Source organism: Branchiostoma floridae, chromosome 13 (genome assembly GCF_000003815.2).
Source record: "Branchiostoma floridae strain S238N-H82 chromosome 13, Bfl_VNyyK, whole genome shotgun sequence".
Taxonomy (NCBI): Eukaryota; Metazoa; Chordata; class Leptocardii; order Amphioxiformes; family Branchiostomatidae; genus Branchiostoma; species Branchiostoma floridae.
This window is the reverse complement of record NC_049991.1, coordinates 16,193,635-16,211,420: the sequence shown is the minus strand read 5'-3', so window position 1 is coordinate 16,211,420 and position 17,786 is coordinate 16,193,635. Positions and strand designations below refer to the sequence as shown.

General features: G+C 43.3%; 2 protein-coding genes across 2 annotated transcripts; one reads left to right on the top strand and one right to left on the bottom strand.

The window, feature by feature from the left end:
* The first annotated feature begins 583 nt into the window (after nucleotides 1–583).
* On the top strand, nucleotides 584–8,416 carry LOC118429539 (prokineticin receptor 2-like). Its single transcript, XM_035840058.1, has 2 exons — nucleotides 584–1,149; nucleotides 7,437–8,416. Exons 1-2 carry the CDS (start codon nucleotides 668–670, stop codon nucleotides 8,185–8,187), a joined length of 1,233 nt encoding a protein of 410 aa, XP_035695951.1. The 5' UTR covers nucleotides 584–667; the 3' UTR covers nucleotides 8,188–8,416.
* Nucleotides 8,417–11,704: 3,288 nt separating this feature from the next.
* Nucleotides 11,705–17,786, bottom strand: LOC118429716 (trypsin-2-like). Its single transcript, XM_035840330.1, has 7 exons — nucleotides 17,573–17,786; nucleotides 16,627–16,721; nucleotides 15,611–15,708; nucleotides 14,372–14,493; nucleotides 13,867–13,998; nucleotides 13,084–13,229; nucleotides 11,705–11,924 (listed from the first exon to the last, which is right to left on the bottom strand). Exons 1-7 carry the CDS (start codon nucleotides 17,655–17,657, stop codon nucleotides 11,757–11,759), a joined length of 846 nt encoding a protein of 281 aa, XP_035696223.1. The 5' UTR covers nucleotides 17,658–17,786; the 3' UTR covers nucleotides 11,705–11,756.

Genomic DNA, 17,786 nt, shown 5'->3' with positions numbered 1-17,786 from the left:
TATTGTTATATATTAACGTACAGTATTACAGTACGTGACAGTGGCAATTGAAACGTATTCTCTGTATCTGTATCTATATAGTATAACTGCCCTTCGTCGTAACACACCAGCTACGCAGGCACGCCGCGCGGCAGCAGCTTATATTACACTGAACGACCCGTCACACCTGACTTTTGCACATCTATATGCAAGCGTAAATTATCTAGGTTGATTATTTCGGCATTGGACACATCCCGCCACGCCTACGGCATTGACCTTCACGGCCAGTGATCGTCAGAAAGGACACGAGTTAGCCTGCATCAGAGCCTATTCCACCTGGATTAAAACCCCTGTGAATCTGCCCAGTGGAACGCACATTTAAGCCCCTCCGTAACCACTGACACCTGCTGGATGTCACAGTCTGTTCTCACCGACCGTCATGCGGCTAACGAACGTGCTCTGCATCACCAAATACCAACCGTAATCATCACCTCACCATGCGGATATACATCAATCAATATCGAAGGGGTTGATTTATTGGACAAATACAGCTCCAGGCCCCGCCCTACTCATCTCTTACCAATGAGGTATCATTCATTGGTGAATCCAAACTCTTGCAAACACAAGAGCATCGCGTGTGACAGAGTTACCGTTCCAGTCTGCGTCGTGGTTTCGTCGTGCGTGCATCATGGATGAGCACCTCCTAGCAATGCTTGGCGCCAACCTTACGGAGGCTCTGGCAGCAGCAAACGTTAACGGCAGTTGCTCCTTGGGCGGCGGCAACGCGTCCTCTGGCTGCGTGAACCTGACCAGCCTGTGCCCTCAGTGCTTCCCTGCCTACGAGGAGGAGAGCGCGTCGGTGATCACCCGGTGGGTGCTGGGGGCCCTGTACCTGGTCATCATGCTGGTGTGCGGCGTGGGGAACGCGCTGCTGCCGGCCGTCCTGGCGAGGTTCAGGGAGGCCAGGACCACCACCAACCTGCTGATCGGGAACCTGGCTCTGTCCGACTGGCTGGTGGCCGTGTTCCGCCTGCCCTTCGCCTTCGACTACTACGTGGTGAGGAGCAGGTCCTGGCAGTTCGGCGATTTCATGTGCGGGGCCGTCAACTACCTGAACAGCGTGTCCCTGTACGTGTCCACGCACGCGCTACTGGTCATCGCTCTCGACAGGTAAGAACTTTTATTATTCAAGAAAAAAGACACATGTACAATGGTAAAGGTACAAATAACCCCAACAAAAAAACGTGCAAAAAACAATAACAACATCAAGCTACATTAAAAAGCAGAGACAGATAGTTTATATAGTCCAATGAACAAGATACTGCCAGGAAATCAAAATAGCAATTATAATAGTTGATATTGAGTATGAAGTACCTAAGTCAAACATAATGTTTCACACTTACCCCGATGTTTCTCCTGCTTCCCTCTCCAAGTTGCGAACATCTTAGAATTGTTTTCTTACGGCAGAAACTCATATTTGGTGCGATTGACTTCAGAAGACATCAAGTTTCCTTTCATGCATCTATAAAGATATTCAATGTTATGTTTAAGCGAGGAAAATGTCGTTATTTTCTACGAAACTTGAAAATCATTTATCTGTCTCACCATACCGTCACAACTTTATACTTGTATGTGTCTTCCTTACACTACACACCTATTGATTCAAATATGGCTAATGCCAATTTGAGAGCAATCAACAACACAACACTGTTTTTTTTGTTTTTGTTTTCAAATATGACCGGTAACCTCACACTTAATGCGCCACACTTGAAAGGGAGACATGAAATGAACCTCTGGTATACATTTTATCTGTGTCAATTAATACGCGATTGAATACAAAATTATATCAAAGACGTCACTTTTCATTTATCATTACTTGCTACTTGGATACAAATGCTTCCAATGCTTTCCTCAAAAGTATTACAAGCCCGTGTATCTTTATATTTAGCATCCTTTTAATTTCAGTACCTTTCTCATACATGAGAGGTTCGACTTGCAGATTGTTCAGTAGACGGAAAGGTTTAAACATTAGGCCCCGCTGGAACAAAGTGCGTCCCGAAGGGAGTGGAGGGCGAGACAGAATTCCTTAAGAAGGGCAAAATCTACAGAATTCTATTCTACCAATGAAAAGAATATTCATAGTAAGACATACTCATAAAGATGTATCCTGTCGCAGCTTTCACTTCAATCAAATTGAATGTTTCGAGTGGATTTCGAGACCAATTCTTAAGGTCGACGCAAATCATCAAGGGACAGATTTTTCTGACAAAGTTTTCTGATAAAACAACAAACGGTTGAACAATTCGGCCAGCGCTTCAAGCTGCTTTAAGAGAGGGTGCAAAATAATTTCATATTGCATCCAGCGGTATTTGAAGACGACTTGATATAGCTTAATGTACAAGACACAGCTGCCGCTGTCAGACAAAAGTAGCCTTGATATAGATGCGTCAAGCATCGCTATGTTTAACTGTGTAGGCGTCAGCCTAGCGCGCTTATCATGGCACACAAACGGCAGAAGACGGCGGAGGGAATGTTCAAGGTTTCTCATTTCTTGTGGCATAATAACCAATTATGTATGGGTGACCGAATATCCAGGTGCGTTCTGAAGAGCCCCATTGTCTGTTAAACACCAGTGTTGGACATGATGGCCTCGTTCGAAGAGCGGTAACGTCATAGAGCCCGTCTCTACGTCTCTGATTACAGCCATTAGTGGCCGCGTGTTATATGAGTAGGAGCCAGTTAAATGCACAACGCCACGGTTTAATGCACACTTCTGTTGACTGCACGTAATCCCCAAATCCCCAACTGTTGCCGTCCAGCTGAATAACTTCGCATTATTGCACCAGCCGGATATAATTGCACGAAATACGCTGGCAAATAGGCTGTGCAAGAAACGTACGGCTTCTACTCTACCGAAGACAGACTAACACGAAAGTAGTGAACTAGCAGATTCTAACATCCATGTGTGTCGGTCCTGCAGCTGGACATTGTTTTGAAATATGCCCAGAAATCTTGTTATACAGTTCGCTGCATTGTTAAAAGTTGCATTAGTTCCAAATTGTATGTCCAGCTCGGTGTGTTGATAAATTTAGACATGTTAATTCCTATGTTCAACCAATGATAATGCAGCGAATTGACGAACAGCGTAATGTCTTATCTGGATTGCAACAAACAGAAAACAACTTTTCTCTTAGAATAGCAGAAACCACAGAAAAAAGTTGGCCGGGCTTTTTGTCTTGCTTCCATGAAGAAAAGAAGCAAAACCCACTCTGTCTAGATGAGCCAACACCAGCATTCGAGTTGTCTTTGTTTACAATCAATTACGTTGACCAGTTTTCATTGTCACATGTATGTCTCCTATGTTTGTTGTGTGTACTTGCAATTAGCCTTTTGGCACGGACTTGCAAATAAACCTTCAATCAATTTAGTTCTTCATTACACTATTCGATGTCGTGAATCGAATTGTGTCTGAAGTAATTAGTGTATGTTACAAAGTAGTGCATGTTATAAAGTAGGTCGTGTTATAAAGTAGGTCATACGTTCACATAAGTACGTACTTAATAACATATACACGGTTCACATGACAATTCGACTTACGTCATGCAATGAAGTAGTGACGAATATTTCATAAAAACAAGGTATACTCTGAACAGCATCAAAGCGAGATCATGAGATCAACATACCCCACCCACTCCACCCGACGCCAGGATCAAATAAAGTAAGGGGCGCGGAGGCGAACTTTTGCCGATGCTAGCTCCATTCAATTGTGTAATAGCATCTTAGTATCAGAGTTGCATCTTAGGGAAACAATAATGGGGCTCAGAAGATGAAAAGTCTTTCTGTTGATGTGAAGAAGGCGAGTTGTTCTGATAACGCAAAAACATGTACACGTATGTAGTCTTGTTCATAGAGTGTTCAGTTGGGTAAGTGTAGACGACAACAGCAAATCTGAGATGCCATACATCCGTTTAAAATTCCTTGTAGATTTCTTTTGTGTTTTGTTTTTTTTAATTTCTCGCCTATTCTATCTATGCCTTGTCATGCCTACGCAACATTGGAACCCGGGATAAGCTGCGGACACACACTAAGACAAACAAACAAACACATAAACCGAAAACAATACTTCCATTTTCACTGAGATATGAATAATAATAATAATCAAAATGTTCATTTTGTTCGCCTCCTTCTTATCAAACCCAAACCCATGCAATCATAAGGTCTGCTTCCTGAGCCCACCAAGAAGATGCGTCACTGACAAAGCCTACCACTCCACTTCAAAGTGAACGCGTACAAAATGATTATGGCAGTAATTGCCGAACGTGATGGGTAAATAAAGCGCGCTCGACGTTAGCCACATTATCAATGTCAAGATGCTCCACAGAAGTTGCCGCACGCGTTCGGAGGAATCACACTGTCGTAGCCACTAAGTAGACGGTACGAAACACGTTATTGCGTGACGTACGTACGTATTGACAATCACGCCAAGTGATTTCGATGGCAGGAAACGGGATGGTCGCATGACTAACAGGAGTTTGGAGATCATACGCATACATGACTTGTTTGATTACAGTCCATTGATCATGAAAATAAGGTTTTGATTAACATTAACGTTACATATGTTCATTGATCACATCTTGCCAGTCTATAAAGCTAAGGGCACAACCTGCCGTACGTGCAATTTGTCCGTACGTTTTTTGGGAGGCTTGTTCGGAGCACGAGATAGCCAAACCAGAAGTTGCCCTGCAGTACCAAGGGAAGCCGCTAGGGGGCCCCAAAATCTAATCATTTCCAGCTTTCATCACACACTACCAACACACTAAGTATGAAACCAATTCACCCAGCCGTTCTTGAGTTATCTTGTATACACACACAGACAGACAGACAGACAGACAGACAGACAGACAAACGTAAAATATAACCTCCATGACATTTCATGGAGGTAACAATACATTTCATTGCGAAAAAAACAGACAGACCAAAAGCAATAGCCTTTCCATCAGCCCCTTGACCTGGACTGTCATCTCTGATTAGAGGCTAGTTCCGTCACCTGTGAACTCTACACTCCTGTCACTCAGGCAAGCCCCAGGCCTTCCTTATCATCTTCCCCGGCTTACTTCATGGCGGTCTACTGACAATGCATTCAAAGAACTACGAACAAGATTACCACCACAAACAGGTCTAGACATACATCGAAACTTCGGTTTCACGAACGCAGCAACTTCAAACCTACCTGTGTATCAAATAGGGATGCGTTTGATTTAAACGGTACGGCGCCTTCACCAATGTTCTCGTTCTTTTTTCAGTGCCACCCTACCCCCAAAAAGCACAAACTATTTCGTATTCATTAAAACCAACTCTTGAGCCACATATCAACCATATCTATACATTCAGAACAGCCATCCTACAGGAGACAAAGAAAGCAATGGTTTAACTACTACCTCAATTTCCAGACGTCTTAATACATTAAAGCCTCTGGCAGACATACGTGAATACAGTCGCCATTTGCTGATTACTTTTTCATCAATAAAGGATTTCTGAGACGCTGTGAAGTTTAAGAACCAAGGCACGATTCTCGGGAAAAGAAATGGACTGCACATCGTGCGAAGAAAATTCTGAAATCAGCATTTGCCTTGACAGAATTGAAGAGGGGACATATTGCCTTTTGTCTTTTGTCTTAAAACTCAGTTGCGTGCACAAGCAATTACGTAAAGTGTCTAGAAGACTCTAATTGTCTGCATGACAAAAACAGGTCCTAATGGTTCAGCTAGACTTCAAGAGTCTGACACCGCCCCCTCCCTGAATGCTTTAACAGACTTTCCAGAATGGGGATGCGTTTGTAATGTGCTTAGAAAGTGACGCCACTGGCTCTCTTGGAATAAAGACGAGGCTAAATGGATGAATGTAATTTCTGTGTTTCTATCAACAGAGCAGTCTCTGTTTGGATCTGTTTTAGTAACTGACTTCATATTTTTCTAAGAATTCTCTAGTAAAGATAGTCTATTCAAAACAGTCTAGACGTGATTTAGGAGAAGACTAGATTCCTGGGCCGAGCTGGATCGATGAGCACAGAAAGTGGAAGTAAAAGGCTTAATGCATTGTACATGCCGCGTTTCGTGCATGCATGCTTGAAGCGTTGTGCTTGCGTGATTCATCTGCATGTTGAATGGCCAGGTTAATGTTGCCGTCCATCCTTGGTGGCTCCCATTGCCGCAGTGACGAAGACAGTTAGACGCAGACATACATGTAGTTGCATGCAATATCATTCACCCCCTAAGGACACATCAACATTCACATTGGCTTGGGTAGAGACGAAAGTCTGGGAGGTTCTTGAGTATACCCAACACAGTCTTCAGACTTTACCCAATTGAGAATCTCTGGTGGAATCTGAAGAAAGCTATTGTGGCACGTAGATCTCAGAACACTGGTGAGCTGGAGACTATTGGCGCGGAATCACAAAGCGCTGCCAGAAGCTTGTGACAGGCGGTCGTTCCGTCTGTAGTAGGGTATTGCAGCTAAGAGGTTTTGTGCGAAGCGCTTAAGACAGAAACTTATGGGGTGAATAATTTTGCAACCTGCTTTTTGTGTGAAAGTTTGCGATTTCAAGTAGATGGATTATGAAATAGATATTGACTTTTGATCTGGAATTAGATCGTATAAACCATTTGTTCACCACTTATATGATTAAGTACCAGTCTGCAGTTATACTTCTCCTCATTTCGCCAAAATAGCCAAAATGTGGTACAATTTTATGTACAGTCAAAAATAATTTTGCATGCAGCTGTAGTAGTCCTGAGACCGCCCCTAATACTAGCTCCAGGCGCCTGTACAATTGCTACTCTGACATTTCTGCCCGCTCTTCACAAACGCAGTTGATCCGGTTTAATCATACTGTAGCTGCGTGGAGTACCCCGGCCCATTTCATGAGAATCGTAACAAGTTCAACCCACGTACCGTAACTGCTGGGGGATTCGCGATCAGGGCGGCAATTACTCTTCACTTTAGTTGGTCAACGATGTTTGATTATTAGATTATTCACTTCACCTAGCCCCAACATGCGAGAGGCATATCAAACAGAACAACCTTGCCAAAAGACTAGTAGCATGTCAAGGGTTCAAGTTTCTGTGCAGTCAGAAATACGTGTGTGGCGTAACTGCTACAGTGTTGGGCTCGGACCCTAGAGATCCCGAGTTCGATACCCGATGTTCTGCCCATGGGAACTTTTCCCGGGTGCAAGAATGGATACCTTACTTCGGTCGGGGTGGTAATGTGGCACCTGTCTGTATGTGGTACTGTATATATATATTAAGTTACTAAACTTGAGTGAAGTGCCACATTGTCCTCGTCTGTCGAAATTGTTGTTGTGCATATTTCTGTGATAACACAATGGTTGATTATAGCCTGCGATAATATGATAGTTGATTATAATTGACATATCGATCTTTTTTCTCTTTTGCTAGATTCATGGTCGTGAAACAGTCGGGGTCCTTACGCGTGACCAGACGACGCTTGATCCCCATCTTCTCCGCTGTCTGGCTCTCGGCCATCTTGCTCGCCATCCCGTCCGCCGTCTTCTCCAAGACGGCCGAGTTTCTCAACGGCGACATCTTCTGCGCCGTCAGCTACCCCATCTGGCACCGGCGGCTGTACCAAGGGTTCACCCTCATCCTGTTCGCGGGAGAGTACGTCCTACCCGTCTGCCTCATGTGCGCCTGCTACGCCTACATCGGGTACCGCGTCTGCAACCGCCGCTTCCCGGGCCACCGCAACCAGTCCCAGGACAGGTCCCGCCGGAGGTCCCGCCGCAAGACGGTCCGGCTCGTCGTCCTCGTCGCCGCGTTCATCGTGTGCTGGGGCCCGATGTACTCCTTCACCATCATACGGGACTTCTCGTACGACCTGATCTCGCACGTGAGCCACAGCACCGCCATCGTGTACGTTCTGGACGGGCTGGCCATGAGCAACAGCGTCATCAGCACCGTGGTGTACGTCTTCGCCAACGACAACGTCATGAAGCACGTCTACAACCTGCTGAACAAGACGTTCTTCGGGCGGCTGGTCGAGAGATCGGGCAGGGGGCCGAACGCTTCCGCTACCCGGAGAGGCTGCCCGCCGACTTCGTCCAGCGCCTTGGGGACCCCATTCAGTTTGCGGGGAAGAAGACAATCCAGAAACGCGCCAGAAATACAATTCATGACTACCACCGTGTGATGACCGTCGGTCGTACATGTAACGCGAAAGAGGGCGACGTATGGATAAACTTGTTGACATTTATGACTCATTATAGCCTTTAATGGATATTTACGCTGTTAGGGTGCTGTGCACCTTTTCGCGCGTAATGGCCGTCGGTCGTACATGTAACGTGAGAGAGTGCGACGTATGGATAAACTGTCAACATCTATGATTCGTTATATAATCTCCAAGCAGATCTTACGGTGCCATAAGATAGTATGAAAGCTGACCAAGGAGGATAGCCGACCAAAAGGGGCCTGTTTGACTCCCTTTGGCCGGCTTTACTCCTTGGCCAGCTTTGATACTATCTTATGGCACCGTAAGATCTGCTTGGAGTTAATAGACATTCACACTGTTCGGGTGCTGTGCACTTTCTTCTCACGTAGCATCTGCTTCATCAGGACAGGGTCCCGGTAAACGGTTCCAACAGCTACGTCATTTCTCGACGTCTATGGCAATCATAATTCCCTTCAAGATGATCTGTAGGTATGCGTACACTGATAATGCTGTCGGTGTTTTATGTCTAACTTGACACTTATAATATTGCAATATTTTCAATACCTTCTTTTATTTCCTTCATTACTTGGAATGTAATGTGCAACACAATTTGATAGTTATCTCAACGAAGTGATTAGTTTGTGAATTGGGAAGTACTGTGATCATAGTGTTATAAAAGAACTATGTATGCGATGTGTTGGTGTCAGCACAAGTATAATTAGTTTCAGGAGGTCTGAATCGGTATACAGGGATTTTGTCAATGATCATTGACTGTTGAAGTATGACATAGTTGTATGTCTTACAATATGACGTGATAACGTTTGCCAGATGAGAATTCGATAATGTACATTTGTGTATTGGTAGATTTTTCATCATAATTTGACGTTTTTTCTGACACTTTAACAAAAGGTTCCTGCACACAGTTTCTTGTCCAGTATCTTCCGTGATATACTAAAATCGTCTGTGGAACAGAAGATTCTGATTGTGAAAATCGCACCCATCTTGCACACGTATTTTTGTAGACCCTGGATGACAAGTGTTTATATCAATCTGCCTTCTTCTGAATAAATCTTTAATCGGAGTAAAGTGATTGTTCTTGGTTGTCTGTTCAATTTTGCACGGATGTAGTACGTAATCCCAACCCCATTCAAGACATCTTATCTATTTTTTTCTGCCTAAATGGCGTTCCTGAGTTACTACTCTACTTTTCTCTACAATTAATCAGGATGACGCAAGTGGTAAAACGTGTCTATACAGTATCATCGTATCATCAATCTAGGAGAGGATCGGACAGTCAAAAAGATTCAATAAAAAGGGGAGATGTGTTGGCATAACGTCCATCATTGAAAACAGAAAATTAAAACTAAAATCCATTTTATGCCAAGGACTTGTTATGTAAAGGTGACATTTTCCACCTGTATGCCTTCAAAAAAGGAAGATTACGTCTACATCCTGTTATATGTGAATAGCCCGGGGATGTGGCAGATAATTGAAAAGAAAAGAGATAGGAAGTAGAGAACGGAAAACCCACGGGGAATGCGGGAGCTTGAAAGGAGCTCTGCAATCAGTACTCTGAACGCACACGAAAACAACAATTCAGTTCAGAGAAGTACGTCTAGTGGTTTAAGGTTGGCGACGCGCTTTGCTTAATGGAAATCAATGAACGTAACCTTTGTAGTTGCCGGCGATGACATTTTCTTCTTGAAACAAGGATGCGAAGTTTTGTACTGTGAACACGAACATTCCACTTCCTGCCTGAGGAAAACTGACAAAACACAGAACATCAAAAGAGCAAACGGAAAAAGATATGATAAGTATGCTGACGATGAATTCGTGTTCCTTACTCGAAAATGGTGCTGAAACAAGGATGCGAACTTTTGTGAACACGACTAGGGCTGGGTACCGGTACAGAAAACTCAGGTCCAGGTCCGGTTCAGGTCCAAAGGATTAGGTCCAGGTCCGGACCTGAACCTGAACCTGATGAAGTATGACTCATACCAATGATCCATTTCACTACAAAGCGATCTGTTTGGTGGAGTATAAGACTTACACTGGCGTTTTAAAATCCTTCAACGCTAACTGCACCCGTACGATTGGCTGTAAAACTTGGTAGAAATTACTATAAACTCTACTCTACATCACTCTTGTTATTTTCTTCCACCTGCAAGCGCCAAAACGTGTGAATGCCTGATAAAATAATCTGTTAATTTTCTAATCGGTCCAACATCCGGTCCACCTAATTTTTTCAGGTCCGGTTTTTCTGGACCGGTCCAATAAGAAAAACCGGTTTTGTACCGGTACGCTGTACCGATACCCAGCCCTAAACACGACCATTCGATGCCATGACCATGCATTTACATATCTGAGGAGACAGCAAAACAAATGAAAGGAGTAAAAAAAAGAAGCGATCATATGGGTACACTGCATTTATTTTCTGTCAAATTCATTACTTCCGTGAAAAAGGAGGAATTGCTTTCGGCCTGTTTGTTAGCTTGTTTTTGTGTGTTTAGGTTTGTTCCGGTTGGCCCGGGGTCCAGTTTATTCCCAGGATCAGTTGCAACGTTCAACCCGAGACTTGACAGAATATGTGAAATGGACATGGTTAATTTTGTTATATTTTGCCAAGTAATTAACAAAAATATTTCAAGTAGATATGGGAACTTTAGATGTATTTTGAGATTTTTGTTATGGTTGCAGAGGTGCTGGTTATCAAACACCACCCCTACCCCAACCCCCACATGATCATGATCCACTGACATGCAGGCATGATTGCTCAATATTAACAACCTTTATTTAAGGCTAGCAGGGAGATGGACCGTGGCAACAGGTTTTATGAAAAGTGAGCACGATCAATAGTTTCGCAGAGATCCCGTTATTTTTTCCTTGCTTGACGAACTTCTGGTTACTATGTCTGTGAACCCCGACGACACTGCCGTACCACCAACACCGTTATTTCACTAGTAAGAGAAATAAGGTTGTGTCTGGTAGTAAAAAAATTGATAGCACCCATCTATCACATTATTTCACTAGTAAAGGAAAAAAAAGTCTAAATTTCTGTCTACTAGAGAATAAAATGTGACAGCATCCCTTTTTCACATTAATTCATTAGTATATAAACAATCATCGAAATATACATTCGAAAACAAGTTATCACAACTTTTCCAACTATCACGTTTTCTGTCCTAAATTACTTTTCAGGGCTAAATAAATGTCATAAGACCCCCGTTAATTCTACTACACGGCGATCGCGCTGCGCTCTCACTGCGACCTAAATAGCATATGGTAGCAGTCATCTTCACTTTCACACTGGGTATATCATATAAAATGTAAAAGTGTGACGACTGAAAAGACACCAAAACACAGAAAGTGTAAAAAGATTCGTTTCTTTTCTATACAATTCGTTGAGCGATATGTCAAATTTTAGGTCGCAGAGTGAGCGCGACGAGAGCGCAGTCATAGTGGAAATGGGGTATAAATAATAAAGTCTTCCACACGCATGAATGATCAACATTGATATAACCTTTATTCATTGCGGGAGAACCGGACTATGGTTAGCGGTTGTCACGAATAGTGGTCCTGATCCAGTCCACGAAAGCGGTGACGCGTGCGTAGACGCCGGGCTTGTCGGGCCGCGCACAGCCGTATCCCCAGCTGGTCAGGCCGTGCAGGAAGTAAGTTCCAGCCGCCGACTCGCACACAAGCGGGCCGCCGCTGTCACCCTGTGGACAGGGGCACATTTCTACGGTTAGAACAAAAATCTTCATCTGCAAACTCAAGCTGAGGCAATGTTGATTTGATATTATGGGTGACATCCTCTGGTAACCCCAAACTGATGCGAGTGTTCAAAAGCGTGCGTAAGAAAAAGTTTGATAAAAAAAGTTCCCTTCATTACCTTCGCCAAGAAGGTTATAAATATTTTAAGGCCTAATGTTGTGTCTCTATATGTAGGTCATGATCAACAGCATATAAGTAGAGTAGCTGTCGATGGATTACAACATTCTGGTCAACCGGTCCCATTCTGGTCAACCGGTCCCATTCTGATTCTGTAAACACCTGAAATTGCTGATTTCAATAGAGACCACTGAATAGAGGCGGTCCCATCCTTGAATTTAGAAAGCCTGTTTTTACACTGTTGATGAATTTCAATGTTGATCCTCCATTGCCCCCATGTGTAAGATGGATCACTTTCATCTTGAATAATATCAAAGTCAATACCTGTCGTCTAGACAAGAATCATTACTGTCTGATGCTCAAAAGCCCTCTGCATTTTTCTCATGTCAGAAGCTAAACCCATTAACGTGCGGATCTCACCACCTGTACGTAAAGACATCACCGTGAGGAATTGTACTAGTGATGGGCCGTTGTTTGCGTGGTAGCCAAGCATTAACAACCACGCTTGGCCGCTGTTGAAACGCTTGAGTGAATAAGCTCTTTCGCAGATTCAAGTATGCATGCCCCGGCGACAAGAAGTCTAGGTAATATGTCAAAGGTGAATGCCCCTGAGTTGCATATATTCTGCCATTTTTCCGTCTGTACATTGTTGCGCGAATCGAAACAATGGTCGATAATGTTTACGTCTCATGGGCCTTCACCCTTGACATATTACCCATCACTCCTTTCTAGAAAGGAGAGCCAGGAGCCTGAGAAACGTCACGATCTTGCAATTTTACATCTGTTTGGAGATTCGGATTACTGTAAATGCAGAAATGTTCGCGGTGGATTTATGTTCGCGGTTTTCGCGTTGCCAATTCACCGTGAACATAAAACCACCGTGAACATTTTCCCATGGCAGTAAGAGACTACAGTGAATGCTGCTACCGCGAACTTAAAACCACCGCGAAAGTCCTTTTTCCCACTACTGCGATGCTTTTACAGTACCTGACAAGAGTCGATTCCTCCAGCCATGTAGCCGGCACAGATCTCCGAGGTTAAGTCGAACCACGGAGCGTACGCGCCAGAGCAGTCAGAGTCACTCACGATGGGCACGTCGGCTTCCTGGAGATGGTCGGGAAGGCTGGAAGCGCCTACAGGGAACGATGATTTGAACTTTCATCATATTCGAGATTTGAAGAAAGGTTTTGCGTACTACTTCATGACCATTTCTCTGAAAACAAACTGGACGGTCTGGTGGTGTATTATATGCAGTGTATCTTGGTTTGGTACAGTAAAGTAATTGATGAAAAGCCAATGAAGGATAGTATTTTCTTCTTTTTTTACTCACATGACGTTAAAATTATAAAAACATCGAAATGATCGTAGATAAATTCCATTGTTTTCATACATTTTCAGTTTTGCTCTATCATCGGAGGGGAGTTACACATGTTGGTGTTATGTTGATATTATGTGCCATTTTTTTGCTTTGTCTTTCTACCGGTAGGAGGTTTGAATCATGCAAACAATGTATTTACATGTATGCGTCTACTTCTTTAGTTATTTACTTGTTTGATTATTTATTTATTGACTGTTCGAAAGTTTGATAGTCCCGTCTGATATGTCATTATATGATAGTATTTATGCAAGTGGTGGCGCTAAAGTACAACTTGAGTCCGCTGCCACTTATTATTCCATAGATTCTTCGATAACGAATAACGATAAAATAAAATAAAAATATTGAGGATTTGTTTTTCTGTGCTTTCGCACGAAACACTAGTGTTCACATACCCTCGGATGTTGTCCCCCAGCCGGTTATGGAGCAGACCGTGCCCGGTGGAGGAGCCGTGGAAGAGCTGCCGGGCAGGCAGACAGGGCGGATGTACTGGCTGAAACGAACTCTTTTCTTCAACTGCAGGAGAGCTGTACGTGTAGGGAGAACAGACATTTCACAAATATCGTCAGTCATCACAAGTAGGTATGGTCCGTATGCCATTCTACGACAAGAATTGTTATCTAACGTTATATGAAAATAGAAATATTGTTTTGGTTGTGTCTGTGTAACTAAAGATATGTACGTAGGGGTTGGGAAGAAAAAGCTCAAGGGCGATTTTGGCCCTTGGTACTGCAGCAGAACTCCCATTTTTGTATCTTTTTACCCGGACGTGACTATGGTCTTGTTTCTGTACAGAAACGGCAGACTATGGTCTGATGTGGAGGCACGTTTCTCTGCTCGTGACCAATGCAGTAAAATGTCAGAAACCAGACTTCGAACACAGACATGAGGAGAGCTCACCGGCATCGTAGCCGAACCCGTAACTTGGGTGAATGAAGACTCTTCTGGTGATAATGGTGCGCTCTGTACCGTCATCCCCGGTCAGACTGCTATCTCCCATTGTCACATAGGGTTTAAATCCGCTGCAACATAAACGGCAATGCCAATACGTCAGAATGGTTAGAGAAGAACATTCAATGAAATCGCTATCTTCACCAAGAAAGTTGTGTTTTCCACTATGCTATGGCGGATGTGGATTTGGATGTGATTTTCAATAGGTGTGTAGAGGGTATCATTAAGACAAAAAATGTCAAATTTACAAATGAGCCTCCTGTCAGCTTCCTGTGGTACTGCAGCGACACTTGCATGTATGCATATCTAATGTTTATCTAGTGATTTTGCATTCGGAACATCGAAAAATTTTAACTTGATTTAACCTAAGAACGTGCCTGCCCGTTTCTGCGTGGAAGCGACTTCTTACGTACATGCAAACATATACAATGTATGATTGTATTTGCTTTGAGCATGCAGAAACATCGAGGCAAAATTTGCCTTATATATAGATATACATCTGCTTTTGGCACAAACATGCTAGCAACTTTTCGGTATACTACCTCGGAAAAGCGTTCTTTTTACAATTTCTTTTGCTACATCAACGGCACTGTTTTGACCATGTAGACCTACATCGTCCTTATTTTAGCACTTATCAATGCAGCTTATAAGTTGCCAAATTCAAATAATTATGTAAGCCCGGTTATACGTACTTTTGATTGCCACACCTACGCAGTTAGCCGTTCCGAATGAAATGTACCTCAGGCCAATGACAATATCTCAAGTACAGCGACGCTACTACAAACGGGATACTGATATTGCCATCAGTTCGCCAGTTCTGTACACATGTTTTCGGTGTCAGTCCTCGAATCTCTATCATTTCCCAATCAATCTACTGCTTAGAAATTGAACGTCGTAAGACTTGAGAATTAACGAAAATGGACAGTCTTATCTCAACATGTATAGGTACATAGATAAGTAGGTCGCACGAACATATATTTACGGCCTCTTTTGAAGCTGTTTCGGGTTCCGTGAAGATTGGTAGTGATTGGGGCCGTAGGCCCCCCTTTGTGCAATAACATCAGTTAACATGATACTCTTCGTCGTGCTTGAGCGGCCCTCCTTAATCTCCTGATTGCTCATAAAAGTTGCAGCTAGACGATTCAAGATAGACAAGAATGTAGGGAGAGTTCATCAAGCATTACTCACTCATCCACGCAGTGTGCGGCCGTCAGCACCCACCGCTTGTTGAGAAGAGCACCGCCGCAGAAGTGCCCAATACCCGAAGGGGCCCAGCGAAGGGATACCTAGAGTACAGAAGCAAAATGACCAAGCTAACAAAGATATACAAAAAGCGACTTCGGTCTCTTCGAGAGTAGTTACTCCAGTATCTGCTTCAATCAGTATGACGTGTTGCGAAATCTATCCATGTAACTTGAAAATTCATCTGTGTTGGGAGAAGTCATTCTTAAACTAGTTAAACAGAATATCCAACACAAAAATTTCCTTGACAAAGACTGCCGCTGTTCAGTCAAAAATATTGGGTAAGTCCAATTATTGTGTTGGATATTACAGTTTAACTAGTTCAAGAATCTATCAATGTAGTTGAGATATCTAAAGTTGTCTGCACGTGACGTCATGACAACGAGAATGTTATTCTTTGCTACAGTATATTAGGAATACGATGTTTCTTATACATATGTGTGCAAAAGTTATGAGCTATGAGCAACTGTGATTGCAGATGTCTTAACCATCTCCCAACCTCTCAACAACTTTTACTGCAATCGATAACGAAAGCTACAAGGTAATAAGATGGTTGACGGCTTGGGTTGCGCATGCGCGGCATGATGCATTATGGTGAAAAACTGAGATATGAACAATAAGCACGTTCATAGTTCCGTGTGTGCATGTGCAGCGATAGGAATTATGGGTGACATGTTCAAGGCGATGGCCCCTGAAACAAGCAAATCACATCCGGACATTAACCTTATCACACTAGTTATCACGCATGCGCGGGTGAAAGGGACTCTGGGTAATATGTCAATGTTACGATTTGTGTACCAATGCCCGGAACGTGATAGCGCCTGCAAAATGGCGGAATGTTGATGTTCTGTGGGCCTTCAACTTTGACATATTACCCAGAGTTCCTTTCACCCGCGCATGCGTGGTAACTAATGTGAGTAGGCATATTGTTAACGTTACAGCAAGAAAGTGACGTATCTTACCTGCCATGGCCACGCCCCGTGGTTTGCGTTACTTCCACCCACAATGCGACCGGCCTCTCGTGCGACTCCAGGAACACCACATCTGAATCGTCGTCCTGCAATGTTCATTTCAAAGATAGATTATAGAAATGTTTTATGGCAAATTCATGCCCATGGAGCTAACTGCAAGTGACGAAAGACTAGATACATGAAATGAATGAATGTGGCTTAAATACATGTAGATAAACTAAATTCTAACATATAAATATTAAGTGGATAAATTTGCATACGGTACAGAATATATTATAGGTACGTTCACCGTTTCGAGTCGCATGTGGAGGGACAGGAAATATGGGTGATAGGTCAAAGGTGAGGGCACCTTCAAATCACGTTTGGACATTATTATGCAAATCGATACAATGGAGACAGAACTGCTTACCAGTTAGGGGCTTTTTGGCATTACACATGATTTCTGTCGCTGTCCATGCGTATTTGGAACCATGGACTTGCTTATTACTAGTTAAGAGTTGAAACATCTCATACATCCGTCATTCATATACCCAGAAACACAAAATGTCACCAAAAACACATTGCTTTCATTGTTACTGTATGGAATCATCAGTGTGACACAGTTTTTTTTTTAAATTCAGCTTGGTTAAAGCAGATTGGTCCTATGGATTCTAGGCCCAGTGGCAATCCCAGTGACCTTACACACATCCATAGAAATGTACTCATAATTTTCCGGGGCTCCAAGTGGCAGAAGAGGAGCCCCGGTGTACTTATTCTACCATGCATATGGCCCAGAGGTCCTTCCATATCAAATCGAATTTAGTTTAAGGGGTTTGAGCGGTTCAATAGTATACTATCGGACCGGTCACACATCACACAAAGTGTTAAAAGTCTAAGATGGTAAAAGGAACACGGCCCGGCCAAGATTTTATCATGCCTTAAACAATGCAAATCTCACCTTCTGACCCGGCGTCTACAGTATGAAGAACAGCCACGTGCACGGCGATAGAACACAACAATGGCAAGGCAAATGTAGACGACATCGCACGACCATACCAATATTTCCGCTAACGTTAACGTGGACTCTCGGCTGCAGATACAGAGGCAATGGCTTCTTTACCGCTGAAGATTTTTTTTCTAGGACGGCGCAGTCATCTCCTCTCAAGGTGTTG